General features: G+C 42.3%; 1 protein-coding gene across 5 annotated transcripts in view; it reads right to left on the bottom strand.

The window, feature by feature from the left end:
* GATB (glutamyl-tRNA amidotransferase subunit B) overlaps positions 1-18,886 on the bottom strand; it is a 685,553-nt gene that overhangs the window by 585,237 nt on the left and 81,430 nt on the right. For 4 of the 5 annotated variants that reach the window (XR_014812810.1, XR_014812807.1, XM_084972708.1 and 1 more), the window contains 2 exons: positions 2,234-2,368; positions 290-1,003 (listed from right to left, as the gene is read on the bottom strand). The exons of the other annotated variant lie outside the window; for it this stretch is intronic. Coding sequence is in view for 2 of the 4 variants with exons in the window: in XM_084972708.1 (XP_084828834.1) it covers positions 875-1,003; positions 2,234-2,368 (264 nt within the window). In the remaining 2 variants the exon portion in view is untranslated. Of the gene's footprint in view, positions 1-289; positions 1,004-2,233; positions 2,369-18,886 lie in introns of those variants that run through there. 5 annotated transcript variants of the gene reach the window in all.

Here is an 18,886-nt window from a genome sequence, read left to right as displayed (position 1 = left end):
TGTTTGACATGTGCTTTGGCAAAACTGGTCTTTGAGCCTGTGAGACACAGGTGACAAAGGCACACAGCAACAAAGGGGCACCCCACTGCAACACACAAATAGTATTATTGTCATGAGAACAGGGGTGAGGGCGACCTGGCCGCCACGGACACACTGTTAACTGCAGCACCGCTACTGATAAAGGTCAACTTTTTGATTTACTAGTTTACCATCTTATTCTTTGCAGACAAAACAAATCAGTTCAATGTTACAGCTTTTCTCTGGGAGGGGGGGTATCAACTGCACAATCTCTGAAGTGTAAGTTTATTTTTTATGTGATACTTCAGCATATATTTTATTCATTAAATTTATTTGAAAATGTCTGTTGTCTTTTTCGCACCCCCCCCCAACGTCCCCCAAATCACTTCTCAGACCCTCTGCCTCCTGGGCTCCCTGGGGAGTCAAATGGGCAACATTCCTTTTACTTGGTGGATGGGTAACTACAACTAGTTCCTGGTATGGAGATGAATGTCCTGAGAGGTCCCCAAACCCGATCCTGCATCCAGATCCCGGTCTCTCTTGTCACTGCTAAACTCCGGCACCTAGAACAACCCCCGGCCCTTAGGGTGGGCTTCAAAATATTTGTTGAGAGACCTACCAAAGGAAACGTTTCCTTAGGATGTGACAGAATTTGAAACAGTACGTCTGCCTGATCGCAGCACTGGAACAAGCTGTTCTGCATCTTAGGGAGCCGTGTGATGCCAGTGAAGCGACAGGGCGAAGCCTGGTCTTCGTGGAGCCAGAACGTCAAGGTGCAGCTTGGGCAGGGCTGTCCGGCTGGGCTGGGACGTCAGCTTGCAGGCCCTGGCTTGGCCGAGGAGGGGACCTGGGACCGTCACGATGACAGCTGCCTCTCTAGCACCTCCTTGATCACAGCTGGATCTGCTCGGCCGAGAGTCGTTTTTCGGACCAATCCAATCAGCTTGTTGATTGCTCTGGGGTTTCCCTTCTTCAGATCCATCACCTTTGGAGACAGAAATTTCAGAGAAAAGAGACTCACCTAAAGATTCTAAATCAATTTTATGTTCAGTGAACCAAACTGTTTGTTTTCCGTATTAGATAAAAAATAAGAAAAGGAAAAAAGGGGAGGGAGTGGACTTCTGAGGAGGTTTCTGGGCTCTTGGCAAAGCAGATGTTTGCTACCCTGCCTCCTAACTAAAGGGGACCGAGGAGGACCGTGACCTGTCATGGCTGAGGACCTGGATGCACTCCTCAGGGCCCGTGAGCAAGGCCCCCTGACCCTGCAGTGGCCCCCATCCCCTTGCCAAGAAGCTTGTTGGAAGACAAATCCACAAGATGCCAACTCTCCCTGGGGGTGCTGGTGGACAGGCTGGCCTGGCTGGGGCAGGGGCTCTGGTGCCTGTCAAACAGCCACCGGCCCAGCGTCCTGATCCACAGAAGCGCGTGCGAGTGTCTGTGCTCAGTGCCGCAGAACGAGCCAGGAACTACGTGTGTCTTTATCAGTCACTGCAGATGAGGCAGGAAGATGGAGATCGCCGGGACCGGTGCAAGCTCATTTTCCTTATCGAGAGCTCTTTACAGGGCTGTTAGTGTCCCCGCAAGCTGATGGGTGGGTGGTATCATTCTGAAAGGATGCCAGCAATTTCCTTCCCCTCTGAAAAATATCTCTGGACGATATGATTAGACTTGGGAAGGAAGCGATGCTCCTCATTTGGGCTTTTCTATTTGGTTCTATGCTCGGAACACAAAATGACTTGATTGCCAGCCATGTTCCTGTCAAGGATTTTCTCCATAATTTACAAATAATTTTCCTTTCTGCCTTTCTTCGCAGATCTCAAAGGCACAGAACTGAAGTGTGTCCTTATCTTTTTCCCCCTGTGTACCCCTGCCTGCTGCTTTGCCATAGAGAGCACCTCCTATAAAGCAGACCTTGCAACCCTGGAAGAGGGCAACAGACCTGGGAAGCCAAAGCTCCATGAAGATTAAACTCTGAGGGTGGCTTTCCCTTCTAGGAAAAGCCATATTTTTCCAACATTCACCTAATTTCATCTCTTGACTTTAGCTAAAATCTGATAAAAATAATTCTGGGATTACTGATGAAACGGGGCCAACTGTCATTAGGAAGTGCCTCTGGGCTGCAAGGGGAGGCCTTGACCCCGGGCCCCCACCTGCAGGAGGGCTGCCCTGCCCTGCGCCCCGCTGAGCATGAAGCCCTGCCCCCTAGTGCAAGTACCACTCCAGGATGCGCCTCCAGCGTGGCACGGCAGAGCTGCTCCAGCTCCTCCGGGTCCTGCATCAGTTCAAGCTTCTTTTCCGCAACGATCTGTGTTGGGGTCTTGCCTTCGCTCCTCCACAGTTCCTCAAACACCTGCGGGCCAGAGCAGGGGAGAGAGGAGTAGAGAGGGCAGTATGCTGTCACATCTGTAGCCTCCAGCGCTGAGCTGCGCCCTCAAATCAGTGCGAGACCTGCACCAGTGGAGACGGGTCCTCCCCACTCAACACAGTAGGGCGGGGCGGCAGGTGAGAGATGATTACTCACAGGGCCCCTGCCAACAGGAGTTCCACTGAATTAATTAATGGAGGTGACATTTTAGTGAAGGATGGGGCCACACAGGCTGCACTTAGACCGTCATGAAAACTCAGCCTGCTGGAAAAAGTGATTTTAGGGGGGCAAGGTCATGACCCCAAATGAAGATACAAAATGCAAAGTAACTAAAAGCATGAATTGCAATCCACCGCCTGTAGGCAGAGCTGGACCCAAATGTGGCTAGGATAATTAGCAGTTAACAGCAAGGGTATTTTTCTACTTAAAAATGCTAACTAATCCCAAACCTACTAAAGGTGGGGAAAAGGCAGATATTTTCAAAGAAGGGGGTTCCTGGGCAGTTTTCCACATTCCCCGTTTCTCTGGTGTGAGCTCGGAGGGGAGGGGACCCCGGTCGCCCCCCTGGGGCTCCCCCTCCAGCTCAGCCAGCGGTCAGGGGTCAGGACTCAGCACTGTGACCTTTCCCTGGAGGATGGGCCAGCCAGGAGCCACTGGGCCTGAGAAGACAGGCTGTGTGCTCTCAGCTCGGCAGTCAGACGCCCACAGTGACCGTGACCCAGGAGTGTCTGGTGAGTCCTTCCGGAAGCTCTCCTCCCGCTACCAATGCACAGCCCCAGTCCACAGGGAGACCGGTCCTTGCTGTTAGGAAAGCACCGAACATACGTGGCTCCAGCTCAATTCTTTGTTTATTCAGCTGACCACGAATACTACACTGAGGAGAGAGGAATGTAAGCAGCTAAGAGCTTCCCCTGCTCTCAAGAGACTTATTGATGGCATGTCAGCAGCACAGGAAGTGGAGGACAGCACAACCTACTATGCGGATTAGACTCTGGAGCCACCGCAAGCAAGTCTGAAGGGTTTCTCACCCCCTTTCCCTGATATATTTATTTCTCTTGAATTAAGACTTAGAATTTTAGGAGTTCCCATTGTGTCTCAGTGGTTAACAAACCTGACTAGCATCCATGAGGATGTGGGTTGGATCCCTCGCCTTGCTCAGTGGGTTAAGGATCCGGTGTTGCCATGAGCTGTGGTGTAGTCCGCAGATGCGGATCCTGTGTTGCTGTGGCTGTGGTGTAGGCCAGCAGCTACAGCTCCGATTCGACTCTTAGCCTGGAAACCTCCATATGCCACCAGTGCATCCCTAAAAGACCAAAAAAAAAGACTTAGAATTTCAAAATGTTATTTTCTAACTTTAAAAATTACATGTTCACTGTAGAAAATAAGGAAATATAGAAAAGTTTAAGAGAACTCATCTGACCCCCATTCCTTCAAGATAATCAATGTTATTAGTATTCTGGTGTTTTCCCTTTTCTGTTTTGTGACACAGCTGTGACCACAGTACATACACAGTGTCTCACCTGCTTCTGTTTCACTTACCATAGAAATCCTTTCTTATATTAGGGAAAAAGCCTAATATCCAGCAAATGTGTTTATCATAAGTCAGTGAAATGACTCCCTACTGGTAGGTATTTAGACTTTGACCCATGTTATTTTATTCATTTGCAGAGTTCCTTTTAAAAAAGTTCCTAGTTGAAAAGGTCCAATACTCAGGAAGTGAGAATGAAGATCTCAAGAGAGATTTGATCCCTGGCCCATAAAAGAAATCACGTGCAAGGACTTGCTTATAAGAATCTCCGCATCAACCCTTTCCAGGAAAGCAGTGGAAAGCCTGGAGGACGTGGACGCTGCCTGTGGCCCTGGCCCGGGAGCTGGCAGGCCTGGCAGTCCTGGCCCCTGCAGCCTCTGTGGCCCACAGCGCGGAGCTGACCTGTACGGCTGCCCAGGGGTCAGCCTTGACCTGGCACCCAGTACAGCTGCCCCAACACTGGCTGGATCTGCCCGAGCCAAGGTAATGAACAGAGATGAGATGAGGCAGCTCAGGGATCATGGCCAAGCCACACTGTTCAGCAGGAAAAGCAGGACAATGCTGGGATGGATGCTTTAAGTGCAGATAAGCTGGCTGAGCCCTGGGCTGGGGGTGGGGAGTGGGTGCCAAGGAGTGACACTAGGGAAGCAGACCCAACGGCCTCCCGGAACAAACGCCCGGACGCTAGAATGTTCTCAAGTCAGCCAAGCAGTGTCAGCCCCACCCGAGCCCCACCGGACTGACACAGTGGAATCCAGCAGCTAATCTGCTCATTCCTATTTAAGACACAGACTGTGCAGCCCTGGCTGGAGCCCAGCAATGTGGGGGTCCCTGAAGGGGGCTGGCCGCCTCCAGGCCAGACTCTGCAGGGCTCCTCTGGCCATCGTGCTGCAAACATAACAGCTCTGTGGTCACCAGCCTTGTGCTGCAACATAAATCCTCAGCTTCTGTCTATGTTTAGTCACCAATCCAGGAAGTGCTATGAAAGTGCAATTGTTTCTGGTCAGGTGTGCAGCTCACCCAAGAAAAGCAAATGTAACGAGGACTTCCTGGGATAGCGTTGGTCATTGACGTTAATAAGTGGCCGCCAAGGGTAGTAGGGGTAATGCAAGCTGGGGACCTCTGACACGTGGGAGCAGAAACAGCCTTCAGTTCCAGGGCGCTGAATGCACACGGTCTAACTAACTACTACCCAACTAACAACTACCTACTACCCAACCTGCAACTACTACCCAACTGTTTCTCTAGCTGGTGTTTTTTGTTTTTTGTTTTGGCTGCATCAGTGGCATGCAAAAGTTCCCAGGCCAGGGATCGAACCCACACTACAGCAGTCATCAGAGCCACAGCAGTGACAACGCTGGGTCCTTCGCCTGCTGCACCAGCAGGGAAATTCCCAGCTAGAGCTACTTTTAAAGGATGTGGAAGGAAGGGTGAGAGGAAAGTACACAGGCCACTGGCCTGTCCCAGAGAGGGCAGGGAGCTAGTGGTGCGAGTCACAGAGAGGAGGTCCCCTCTGGTAAAAGGCAAGGATCAAGAAAGGTCACTCTTCTGGAAAGGCACAGGCATCAATCCAGGCCCCAAAGAGAAGCAGGGTGCAGTAAAATGTGCAAAGGACCAAAGCACTAAAAGGAAGAAAAAGATACCCAATTATCTATTACAGCTTTACTGCATGACACAGTATTTTCTACATTAAAAGGTTTTTGGTGATTTCTATTTAAAGCAGACTCCAAGGCAGAGAAGAAGAAAATTGCTCAAGTGGCGCACTTGCATGTGAAAATTCAATTTCTATCTCTGCAGAATCCCAGGGCAGTGTAGTCCCACTCACTGGACAATCCTCAGGATGCAGGAGACTCACCCAAAGGAAATGCACATCTCGCCTGACTTTCCATGGGGCTGCCCAGGGCCTCTGAGTCACTGGAGGCTCGGGATCCTGGGAAGCTGGCTGCAGGTGAGGTGTGACTGCAGCAGCCAGGAGTCTGGTGGGCCCTGTCCTCAGGGAGGGGAGATGTGGCTGTTGTCTACTTCACTAGAGAGAACCGGCTTCTGTCACAGGAGCCCATATGCTTCTGCCTATGGTTAACCAAGAGGTTGCTCATGATGATAAATAGTCTGTGAGTTTCTGTTTCTGAAAGACAGCGCTGCCTCGTGGCAGCAACCTCTTAACTCCCCAGGTCCTGAGGAGCTGAGGCACCAAGGCTTGTAAATCTCAGAAGCACTGCTGGGACACCTGGAGCAATGTGCAGAGAAATGTTTAAGGGCTGAAATAATGGGGGGTAATTTAAGGGAGAGAGAGCTGGACAGAGACAGCTTAACCATACTTTACACATACAGTGGTAGGGTCTTTGGAGTTCAGAGTGTTCACAGGGCAGGAAGACCCCTTCTGCATATCTGTCACCTTTCGGAGTCACTCTCAGTCAGCTTTCTTCCTCATCCCCTGGTTACCCATCAATAGTGGAACCTCTTCCAGTTCTGTCAGAGCAAACACCAGTAACCAGTGGGAGCAGAGTCCTTCTATGCTGCTGCAGCACTCTCTGACTCACAGGGGTTCTGAAAACTAAGGCCTACTTGGATTCGTTTGTTAAATCAGTAAAAATTAATTGCAACACATTTTTTTCACTGTCAAATATAACACACTGTAAGGTACATTAGAAAAATAAGACACAAAAAGATGTTCAATGTAATTACTCATTAGGGAAACAAATCGAATCCACCATGAGCTATTGTTTTATATCTAATAAGATAACTATCATCAAAAAGAACAACAGGAGTTCCCGTCATGGCTCAGTGGAACCAAATCTGACTAGCATTCATGAGGACGCAGGTTCAATCCCTGGCCTGGCTCAGTGGGTTAAGGATCCAGTGTTGCCACGAGCTTCGGTGTAGGTTGCAGCCACAGCTCGGATCTGGCATTGCTATAGTTGTGTAGGCCAGCAGCTGTAGTTCTGATTCCACCCCTAGCCTGGGAACTTCCATATGCTATGGGTATGGCCCTAAAAAGACCAAAAAAAAAAAAAAAAAAAAAAAAGTGCTGGCATGAATGTGGAGAGACTGGAACAGACTGCTGATGGGACCCGTACAATAGGGCAGACCATCTGGAAAACACTCTGGCACGTCCTCAAAATGTTTAACATACAATCACCACATAACCCAGAAATTCCATTCCTAGTCGGACTTTGAGCTCACCACCTCCTCTCATGAGCACATCAAAAACACAACTAAATGCAGAACAATCATTGCTTAAAAGGATGAGAACTCCCCCTAAAGATAGTCTACACCCAAGTGTAGAAGGAAGAAACCACAAGAGGATAGGAGGAGGGATGCCCCCTGGTGGCTGGTCCACTAACTGGAGAATAATTGTATCACAAAAGTTCCTCCACAGGAGTGAGGGTTTTAAGTCTGACGTCAGACTCCTAAGCCAGGAAGCCTAGCACTGGGGGAAGGAGTCTCAAAAGAGTTTGGCTTTAAAGACCAGCAGGGCTTAAATGCAGGCATTCCACAGGACTACGGGAAACAGAGACTCTACTCTGGGAGAGTGTACAGCAACTGGAACCCAAGGCAAAGGCAGCAACTTCATAGGAGTCTGGGCCAAACCTCCCCAGACTGGTCTTGGAGGGTCTCCTGAGGGGTAGGGTGGGAAAGGAGTGGCTATGTCTATCCCTGGGAATTGGGACACTGGTGGTGGAAACTGTGAGGAGTGTTCAGCCATGTGAATTCTCAGGAAGGGCAAACATCTTTATTGGATCATTAGTACCAAGACCTGCCCCCACCCAACAGCCTGCAGCCTATATGGCTGAGATGCCTCAAGCCAAACAACCAACAGTGTGGGAACACAGCTCCACCCATCAGCAGACAGGCTGCCTTAAAGACTTCCTGAGCCACTTCTGGACACACCACTTGACATGGCCCTGGCCACCAGAGGGTCAAGTCCCAGTTCTACCCACCAATGGGCAGGCACTGGCCCTTCCCACCAGGAAGCCTGCACATGCCTCTAGACCAGCCTCACCTACCAGGGGAAGACACCAGGAACAAGATTACTGCAATCTGGCAGCCAGTGGAAAAGTCCACAAAAAGAACTTTAGACAAAATGAGACGGTAAAGGAATATGCTCCGAGCAAAGGAGCAAGATAAAACTGTAGGACAATAACTAAGTGACATGGAGACAGGAATTTACCAGAGAAAGACCCCAGAGTAATAATTAACAAAGAATTAGAAGATATAAAGAACAGAGTTGAAGAGTAAAATAACTGAAATGAAAAATACACTAGAAGGAATCAATACCAATATAAATGAGGCAGAATAATAGTGAGCTGGAAGACAGAATGGGGGAATCACTGTCATGGAACAGAATAAAGAAAAAACAATGAAAAGAAGTGAGAACAGTTTAAGAGACCTCTCAGACAACATTAAATACACCAACATTCGTGTTATAGGGGTCCCTGAAGGAGAAGAAAGACCCTGAGAGGGAGTTCCCACTGTGGCTCAGCTTACTGGTAAGGAACCCAACTAGGATCCATGACGATGTGGGCTGACTCCTGGCCTTGCTCAGTGGATTGGGGATCTAGTTCTGCCGTGAGCTGTGGTGTAGGTTGCAGACACAGGTTGGATGCTGCGTTGCTGTGGCTGTGGTGTAGGCCAGCAGCTGTAGCTCCGATTCAACCCCTAGCCTGGGAACTTCCATATGCTGTGGGTGCAGCCCTAAAAAGCAAAAAAAAAAAAAAAAAAAAAAGGCCTGAGCATGGAGAAGGAAACAGTCACCCAAGTCCAAGAATCACAAAGAGTCTCAGGCAGGATTAACCCAAGCAGAAACATTCCAAGACACACAGTAATCAAATTGACAAAAATTAAAGGCAAAGAAAAAAATATTGAAATCAACAAGGGAAGAAGCAATAAATAACATACAAGGCAATCCCCATAAGGTTATCATCTGATTTTTCAGCAGGAAGTGCACAGGCCAAAAGGCAGTGGCACCATCTGAAAGTGATGAAAGGGAAAACAACAACCAAGAATAATCTACATAGCAAGGATATCATTCATATTTGACAGAGAAATCAAAAGCTTTACAGACAAGCAAAAGCTAAAAGAATTCAGCACCACCAAACTAGTTTTACAACAAATACTAAAGGATCTTTTCTAGGAGGAAAAGAGAAGGCCACAACTAGAAACAAGAAAATTACAAAATGGGAAAGCTCACTGGTAAAGGCAAACATACAATAAAGATATGAAATCATCCACATACAAATATATTACCAACCAATAATCAGAAGAGTACAAATGCAGGATATCTGAAATCTATTTGAAATTAAGAGATCAGCAACTTAAAGCAATCATATATTTATACAGACTGCTATATCAAAACCTCATGGTAACCACAAACCAAAAATCTATAATATATACACACAAAAAAGAAGAAGGAAGCCAAAATAACAATAAAGACTGTCATCAAACCACAAGAGTAGACAACAAAAGAGGAAGGGAAGAATAAAGACCTAGAAAAACAAATATAAAACAATTAATAAAATGACAAAAAGAACATATAGATTGATAATTACTTTAAATGTAAATGCGCCAAGCAAAGGATATAGACTAGCCAAATGGATACAAAACAAGACTCGTACATACGCTATTTACAAGAGACCCACTTCAGATCTAGAGACACGTAAAAGACTTAAACTGAGAGGATGGAAAACAAAGTATTCCATGCAAATAGAAGTAAAAAAAAAAAAAAAAAAAAAGCCAAAGCGGCAATACTTGTATCAGACAAAACAGACTTTCAAATAAAGACTGTTACAAGAGGCAAAGAAGGACATTACATAATGATCAAGGGATCAATCCAAGAAGAAGACGTAACAATTGTAAATATATATGCACTCAATAGAGGGAACACCTCAATATATAAGGCAAATGTTAACAGATATAAAAGTAGAAACTGACAGTAACACACTAATAGTAGGGGACTTTAACACCACACTTACATTAATGGACAGATCATCCAGACAGAAAATCAATAAGGAAATACAGGCCTTAAATGATACAGTAGACCAGATGGACTTAAGTGAATCTACACAGCATTCCATCTGAAAGCAGCAAAATATACATTCTTCTCAAGTGCACATGGAATATTTTCTAGGATATTTATCCCATGTTGGACCACAAACCAAGACTTGATACACCTAAGGAAAATGAAATCATATCAGGCATCTTTTCCAACCATAACACTATGCTATGAAATTAGAAATTAGCTATAAGGAAAAAAAATGCAAAAAACACAAACAAGGGAAGACTAAACAATATGCTACCAAACAACCAATGAATCACTGAAAAAATCAAAGAGGAAATCAATATATACATAGAGACAACTGAAAATGAAAGCATGATGATCCAAAACTTACAGGATGCAGCAAAAGCAGTTCTAAGAGGCAAGTTTATAGCAATAGAATCATACCTCAGGAAACAAAAATCTCAAATAAAAAACCTAAAAGCAGCTAGAGAAGGAAGAACCAAAAACCCTCAAAGACAGTAGAAAGAAAGAAATCATAAAGATCAAAGCAGAAATAAATGAAAGAGATTTAAAAAAAAAGAGAAAAGACTAATGAAACTAAAAGCTAATTCTCTGAAAAAATAAACAAAATTGATAAATCTTTAGTGAGATTCACCAACTTAAAATGGGGCGGGGGGGGAAGATGGTGGAGTAGAAGGACTGCAGCTCACTGTCTTGCATAAAAGCAAGAAAACTAAAACCAACTGCTGAATGACCTTCAACCAAATAGACTACAAAATGTCAAGATATCCTACTCCAGAAGACAAAGAGGAGGCCACATCAAGATGGCAGAAGGGGTGCTTATGCAATATGAGCAACCCCATGCCTGCTGGGTAGGCAGCCCACAGACTGGAGGGTAACTGTATCACAGAGATTCACCTATGGGAGAGTTCCGAGTCCCATGTCAGGTCTCTATGCCTGGGGATCTGGAATTGGGAGAAAGAGCCTCCAGAGCACTTGGCATTGAGGGCCAATGGGGCTTGTGTGAAGGAGCTTCAAGGGACTGGAGGAAATGGAGACTGCATTCTTGAAAGGCACACACAGGCTTTCATGTCCACTGGGTCCCAGGGCAAAGCAGAGATTCCAGAGGAATCTGGGTCATGCCTACCTGCAGTTCTTGGAGGATGTCCTGGGAAAACAAGTGGTGACTGTGGCTTGTTGTGGGGGAAGGACATTGGAGACAAAGGTCTCAGGAATAATCATCAGCGTGTACTCCTATAGAGGTGGCCATTTTGGAAAAATCTGGCACCACTCATTAGGGCTGAGAAACTCCAGGCAAAACAATAATCCAGGTGGGAACATCAGCAAATGGCTGCCTAAAGACCCCTCCCCGGCACACAGCCACTTTTAGTCTTGCCCAGAGACAAAGGCCCACCCACCAGAGGGATAAGAATCAGCTCCACCTACCAGTGGGCAGGCACCAGTCCCTCCCCTCAGGAAGCCTGCAGCAAGCCCACAAGGGGGGCAGCATCAGAAGACATCTCCAATAAGGAGATCACACCAAAAATCTATACAAAATGAAAAGGCAGAGAATTATGATTTGGATAAGGAAACGAAAAAAAAAAAAAAAAAAAAGAAAGAAAAACAGCTAAGTGATCTGGAGATTACCAAACTCAATGAAAAAGACTTTAGAGTGATGATAGTAAAGATGATTCAAGATCTTAGAAATAAACTGGAGCCAAAGACTGATAAATTACAAGAGACAATGCGCTAAGAAATAGAAGATTTAAGGATTAAGCAAGCAGAGGTGCAAAATACAGTAACTGAAATAAAAAATTCACTAGAAGCAACCAACATCAGAATACAGTAGGCAAAAGAACGAATAAGTGAGATAGAGGACAGACTAGTGGAAATCACTGATGCAGAACAGAAAAAAGAAAAAAGACTGAAAAGAAATGAAGACAGACAGTCTAAGAGAAGTCTGGGACAACATTAAACATACTAATATCTGTAATACAGGGGTGCCAGAAGAGAGAGAGAGAAAGGGCCAGAGAAAATATTTGAGGATAATAGCCAAAAACTTCTCTAACATGGGAAAGGAATCACTCACTCAAATCCAGGAAACACAATGGAGTACATATAAAATAAACCCAAGAAGGAACACCCTGAGACTCATATTAATCAAACTGACCAAAATTAAAAATGAAGAGAAAATATTGAAGGCAGCTAGGGAAAATAAACAAATAATATACAAAGGAACCCTGATAAGATTATCAGCAGATCTTTCATCAGAAACTCTGCAGGCCAGAAGGGAATGGCACATGATATACCTAGAGTGATGAAAGGAAAAAACTCCACCAGGGTTACTCTATCCAGCAAGGCTCTCATTCAGATTTGAAGAAGAAATCAAAAACTTTACAGACAAGCAAAAGCTAAGAGAATTCAGCACTACTAAACCAGCTTTACAACAGATACTAAAGGAACTTCTCTAGACGGAAAAAAAAAGGCCATAACTAGAAACAAAAATATTACAAATGACAAGGCTCACCAGTAAAAGCATATATATAGTAAAGGTAGGAAATCATCCACACACAAATATGCTACCAAAAGCAGAAATCGTGAGAAAAGAGGGGTTCAAATGCAGGACACTGGCGATGCATTCACAATTAAGAGACCAACAACTTAAAACAATCTTGTATATACAGACTCCTTTATCAAAACTTCAGGGTAACTGCAAACCAAAAGTCTCCAATAGATACACACACAAATAAGAAAATACAACACTAAAGATAGTCATCAAACCACAAGAGAACAAGAGAAGAAAGGAAGAAAAAAGACCAACAAAAACAAATCCAAAACAGTTAATAAAATGGCAGTAAGAACATACATATCAATAATTACCTTAAATATAAATGGACTAAATGCCCCAACCAAAAGACACAGAGTGGCTGAATGGATACAAAACAAGACCCATATATATATATATGCTGTCTTCAAGAGACCCACCTAAGTTCTAGGGACACATACAAATTGAAAGTGAGAGGATGGAAAAATATAATCCATGTAAACAAATAATAATAATAATAATAATAAAGCTGGAGTAGCAATTCTCTTATCAGACAAAATAGACCTTAAAATAAAGAATATTATAAGAGACAAAGAAGGAGATTACATAATGATCAAAGGATCAATCCAAGAAGAAGATATAACAATTCTAAATATATATGCACCCAACATAGGATCACTTCAGTATATAAGGCAACTGCTAACAACCTTTAAAGGAGAAATTGTCAATAACACATATTAGCTGGGGACTTTAATATTCCATTTACAGCAACAAAAAGATAATCCAGACAGAAAAATCAAAAAGGACACTCAGGCCTAAAATGATGCATTAGACCAGATGGACTTAGTAGATATTTATAGAACATTCCATCCAAAAGCAACAGAATACACATTCTTCTCAAGTGCACATGGAAAATTCTCTAGCATAGATCACATTCTAGGCCACAAATCAAGACTCGATAATTTTAAGAAAATTGAAATAATATCAAGCAACTTGTTCAACCACAATGCTATACAACTGGAAATCAACAAGAAAAAAATAGCAAAAAACACAAACATGTAGAAACTAAACAACATGCCACTAAACAACCAATGAATCACTTAAGAAGTCAAAGAGGGAGTTAATCTCCAGAAGCAAATGACAACAAAGACATCATAATCCAAAACTTATGGGATGCAGTAAAAGCAGTTCTAAGAGGGAAGTTTATAGCAATACAAGCCTACCTCAGGAAACAAGAATTAAGTCTACAACTAAAGCAACTAGAAAGAAGCACAGACAAAACTCAAAGTTAGCAGAAGGAAAGAAACCATAAAGACCAGAACAGAAATAAATGAAATAGAAATGAAGAAAACCACAGAAAAGATCAATGAAACTAAAAGCTGGTTCTTTGGAAAGATCAACAAAATTGATAAACCCTTAAGACTTACACCTCCTAGAGTAATGACAATAAAAACAAAAACAAACAAATGAGACCTGATTAAAGTTTTTACACAGCAAAGGAAATCCTAAACAAAACAAAAAGACAACCTATGGAATGGGAGAAAATATTTGCAAATGAAGCAATTGACAAGGGATTAATCTCCAAAATATGTAAATACCTCCTGCAGCTCAATCCCCCCAAAATAAACAACCCCAACAAAAAATGGGCAGAAAATCTAAATGGAAAATTCTCCAAAGAAGACATACCTGAGAAGATGTTCAACATCACCAATTATTAGAGTATTGCAAATTCAAACTACAATGAGGTACCACCTTGCACCAGCCAGAATGGCCATCATCAAAAAGTCTACAAATAATAAATGCCATAGAGGAAGTGGAGAAAAGGGAACCTCTTATACTCGTGGTGGGAATGTAAATTGGTACAACCCTTAGGGAAAACAGTACAGAGATACTTCAAAAAAACTAAAAATAGAATCACCATTTGATCCAGCAATCCCACTCCTGGGCATCTATCCAGAGAAAACCATGATTCAAAAAGATACATGCACCCCAATGTTCACCGCAGCATGATACACAATAGTCAATACATGGAACAATCTAAATGTCCATCATTAGAGGAGTGGATAAAGATGTGGTACATATACATAATGGAGTATTACTCAGCCATAAAAAGGAATGAAATAATGGCATTTGCAGCAACATGGATGAACCCAGAAATTATCATGCTCGATGAAGTTAGACAGGGAGATATAAACATCATATGCTATCACTTATACGTGGAATCTAAAAAAAGGATACAATGAACTTCTTTCAAGAACAGATACTGACTCACAGACTTTGAAAAACTTATGTTACCAAAGGAGACAGGCTGTGGGGGGAGGGATTGAAATGCTGTAAAATTGGGTTATGATGATCATTGTACAACTATAAATATAATGAAATTTATTGAGTTTAACAAAAAAAAAAAGGGGGGGGAGGGGGAGAGGGCCTAAATCAATAAAATTAGAAATGAAAAAGGAGACGCTACAACTGACAACACAGAAATAAAAGGAGACTAATACAGGCAACTGTATGCTAATAAAATGGACAACCAAAAAGAAATAGAAAAATTCTTAGAAAGGTACAATCTCTGAAGACTGTACCAGGAAGAAATAGAAGATAAGAACAGCCCAATTAAAAGTACAGAAATTGAATATGTGATTTAAAAATTCCCAACAAACAAAAGTCCAGGACTAGGTAGCTTCACAGGTGAATTCTACCAAATGGGTAGTTAGAGATAGTTGTTAGAGAAGAGTTAACAACTATCCTTCCAAAACTACTCCGAAATACTGCAGAGGAAAGATCTCTTCCAAACTCATTCTATGAAACCACCATCACCCTCATACCAAAACCAAAGATACTATAAAAAAATAAAATAACAGGCCAATATCACAATGAACACATACGTAAAAATCTTCAGCACAATACTAGCAAGTCAAATCCATAATCCATTAAAAGGAGCACACACCATGATCAAGTGGGATTTATCCCAGGGATGCAAATAAATCAATGCTGATGCACCAAGTTAACAAATTAAGAATAAAAGCCATACAATCATCTCAATACATGCATAAAAACTGGAGATTAAAAACTCTATAGTAAGTGGACATAAAAGGAACATATCTCAACATAATAAAGGTCATATATGACACACACACAATGAACATCATATGCAATAGTGGAAAGCTGAAAGCATTTCTTTTAAGATTAGGAACAAGAGAAAAATGTCTACTCTTACCCCTTTTATTCAACATGGTATTGGAAGTCCTAGCCACAGAAATCAGAGGAGAAATAAAAGGGATCCAAATTGGAAAAGAAGAAATAAGACAATCACTGTTTACAGATGACATGATACTATACACAGAAAATCCTAAAGATGCTACCAGAAAAAAGTTAAGAGTTCATCAATGAATTCAGTAAAGTTGAAGCACATAAAATGAATGCAGCAAAATCTGCTGCATTTCTATACACTAACAATGAAATATCAGAAAGGGAAATTAGGAAAACAATCTCATTTAACATCAAAGAGAATAAAATATCTAGGAATAAACCTACCTAAGGAGGCAAAAGTCCTGTACTTCAAAAACTGTAAGATGCTGATGAAAAAACTGAAGGTGACACAAACAGATGGAAAGATACCATGTTCTTGGATTGGAAGAATCAATATTGTCAAAACAGCTATACTACTCAAGGTAATCTACAGATTCAATGCAATCCCTATCAAATTACCAATGACATTTTTCACAGAATAGAAAAAATAATTTTAAAATTTGTATGGAAACACAAAAGACCCCAAATAGCCAAAACAATCTTGAGAAAGAAAAACAGAGCTTGAGGAATCAGGCTCGCTGGCCTGAGACTATACTACAAAGCTATGATCACCAAAACAGTATGGTACTGGCACAAAGACAGACATATAGCTCAATGAACAGCACAGAATACCCAGAAATAAACCCACACACGTATGGCCATTAGTCTTCAATGAAAAAGGCAAGAATACACAATGGAGAGAAGACAGTCTCTTCAATAAGTGGTGCTGGGAAAACATGTAAAAGAATGAAATTAGAATGTTTTCTAACATTGAGTATAAAAATAAACTCAAAATAGATTAAAAGGCTAAATGTAAGACTGAATACTATAAAACTACTAGAGGAAACCATAGGCAAGACACTCTGACATAAACTGCAGCAATTTATTTTGGATCCATCTCCTAGAGTAATGGAAACAAAACCAAATACAAGCAGATGGAACCTAATTAAACCTAGAAGCTTTCGCACAGCAAAGGAAACCATAAATAAAAAGACAACCTATGAAATGGGACAAAATATGTGCAAAGGACTCTAGTGACAAGAGATTAATTTCCCAAACATGCAGACAGCTCAGTATTAAAAAAACAAAACCCACTCAAAAAATGGGCACAAGATCTAAACAGACACTTCTCCAAAGAAGATAGTAGATGCCCAAAAGCACATGAAAAGATACTCGACATCACGAATTATTAGACAAATGCAAATCAAAACTACAATGAGAGATCACTTCATACCAGTCAGAATGACCAGCATGGAAAAGTCTACAAACAATAAATGGTGGAGAGGGTGTGGAGAAAGGGAACCCTCCTACACTGGTGGTAGGAATGTAAACTGGTGCAGCCACTATGGAAAAGAGTATGGAGGTCCCTTAAAAAGCTAAAAATAAAGCTACTATATGATCCAGCAATCCCACTCCTAGGCATGTATCTGGAGCAAACCGTAACTTGAAAATATACTTGCACCCCAATGTTCACTGCAGCACTATTTATAATAGCCAAGACATGGAAGCAACATAAAGGTCCATCAACAGAGGAACAGATAAAGAAGATATGGTGTGTTTGTGTGTGTGTGTGTGTGTGTGTGTGTGTGTGTGTGTGTGTGTATGCATATGTACACATATACACATATATAGCGGAGTACTACTCAGTCATAAAAAAGAATGAAATAATGCCATTTGAGTCATAGAAAGACAAATATATCACTTATATGTGGAATCTAATGAAATGATACAAATGAACTTATTTACAAAATAGAAACAGACTCACACAGAAAAACAAACTTATGGATACCAAAGGGGAAAGGTGGGGGGAGGGATAAATTAGGAGTTTAGGATTAACATATACACACTACTACACATAAAATAGATAAACAACAAGGACCTACCATATAGTACAGAGAACTCTACTCAATATTTGGTAATGACCTATAAAGGAAAATGATCTGGAAAAGAATATTTGTACAACTGAATACATGTATAACTGAATCACTGTGCTATATACACCTGAAATTAATCCAACATTGTCAACCAACTATACGTCAACAAAAAAAGATTTTAAAAAAGAAATTCCATTCCTATAGGTATAGGAAATTTGAAAGCATGCACACACACACACACACACAAACCCTGTACATACATGTTCATAGCAGTATTACTCAAAAAAGCCAAAAACTTGATGAACAGCAGACACACTGTGTTTGTGTCCACACAATGGAATATTCTTTAGCCATAAAAAGAATGACACATGTTACGACATAGATGGCCTTTGATAACACCATACTAAATGAAAGAAGCCACGCACAAAAGGCCACATATTGTAGGAGTCCATTTATATACATATATATATATATATATATATATATATTTTTTTTTTTTTTTTTTTTTTTTTTTTGCTATTTTAGGGCCACACCCTTGGCATATGGAGGTTCCCAGGCTAGAGGTCAAATCAGAGCTGCAGCTGCCGACCTACACCACAGCCACAGCAATTCGGGATCCTTAACCCACTGAGTGAGACCAGGGATCAAACCCACATCCTCATGGATCTTAGCCGGGTTTATTAACCACTGGGCCACAAAGGGAACTCCGAGTCCATTTATATTAAATGTCCAGAACAGGCAAACCCATAGAGACAGACAGCAGATACCATAGTTGCCTAGGGCAGGGTATTAATGGGGAGAGACTGCCAGCGGGGGAGGGTTTGTTTTTTGGGGTGATGAAAATGTTCTGAAATTAGACGGTAGTGACAGTTATACAACTTTGTGCCTACATTAAAAGCCAGTGGGGAAAAAAACCTAACTAAAAAAACAGTACACTAAAACCTCTTTTTTCCAAAGTCCTTGCATCTCTAACCTTCTGTCCACCCACCCATCTATCCATCTTTATGACGCGTGTGTGGGGGTGCAGAGATGCCTGGGATGATGTTCACCCAGGACTGGGGGGAGTTATTTTGAGGTGACAGAACTGGAAAACCTTCCTATTTTTCTGTGTTACTTAAGTTCTTTATAATGAACAAATACCATTTTTTTTTCCCCAGCAGAAAAATCAGTGAGTGATTTCTCAAAAGAAAAACAAACCCTAAAAAACAGAATTGAAAAGTAAACACCCGCCTGCCAGGCAATGGTATATCAGGGAGATTCTATCACCTGA

The sequence above is a fragment of the Sus scrofa genome, chromosome 8 (assembly GCF_054392235.1).
Source record: "Sus scrofa isolate SSC_HxYL_T2T_F1_AM1 chromosome 8, Sscrofa_HxYL_maternal_Yorkshire_Landrace_v2.0, whole genome shotgun sequence".
NCBI classification, from domain to species: Eukaryota; Metazoa; Chordata; class Mammalia; order Artiodactyla; family Suidae; genus Sus; species Sus scrofa.
Note: the sequence above shows the minus strand (reverse complement) of the source record. Positions and strands in the feature narration are given on the sequence as shown.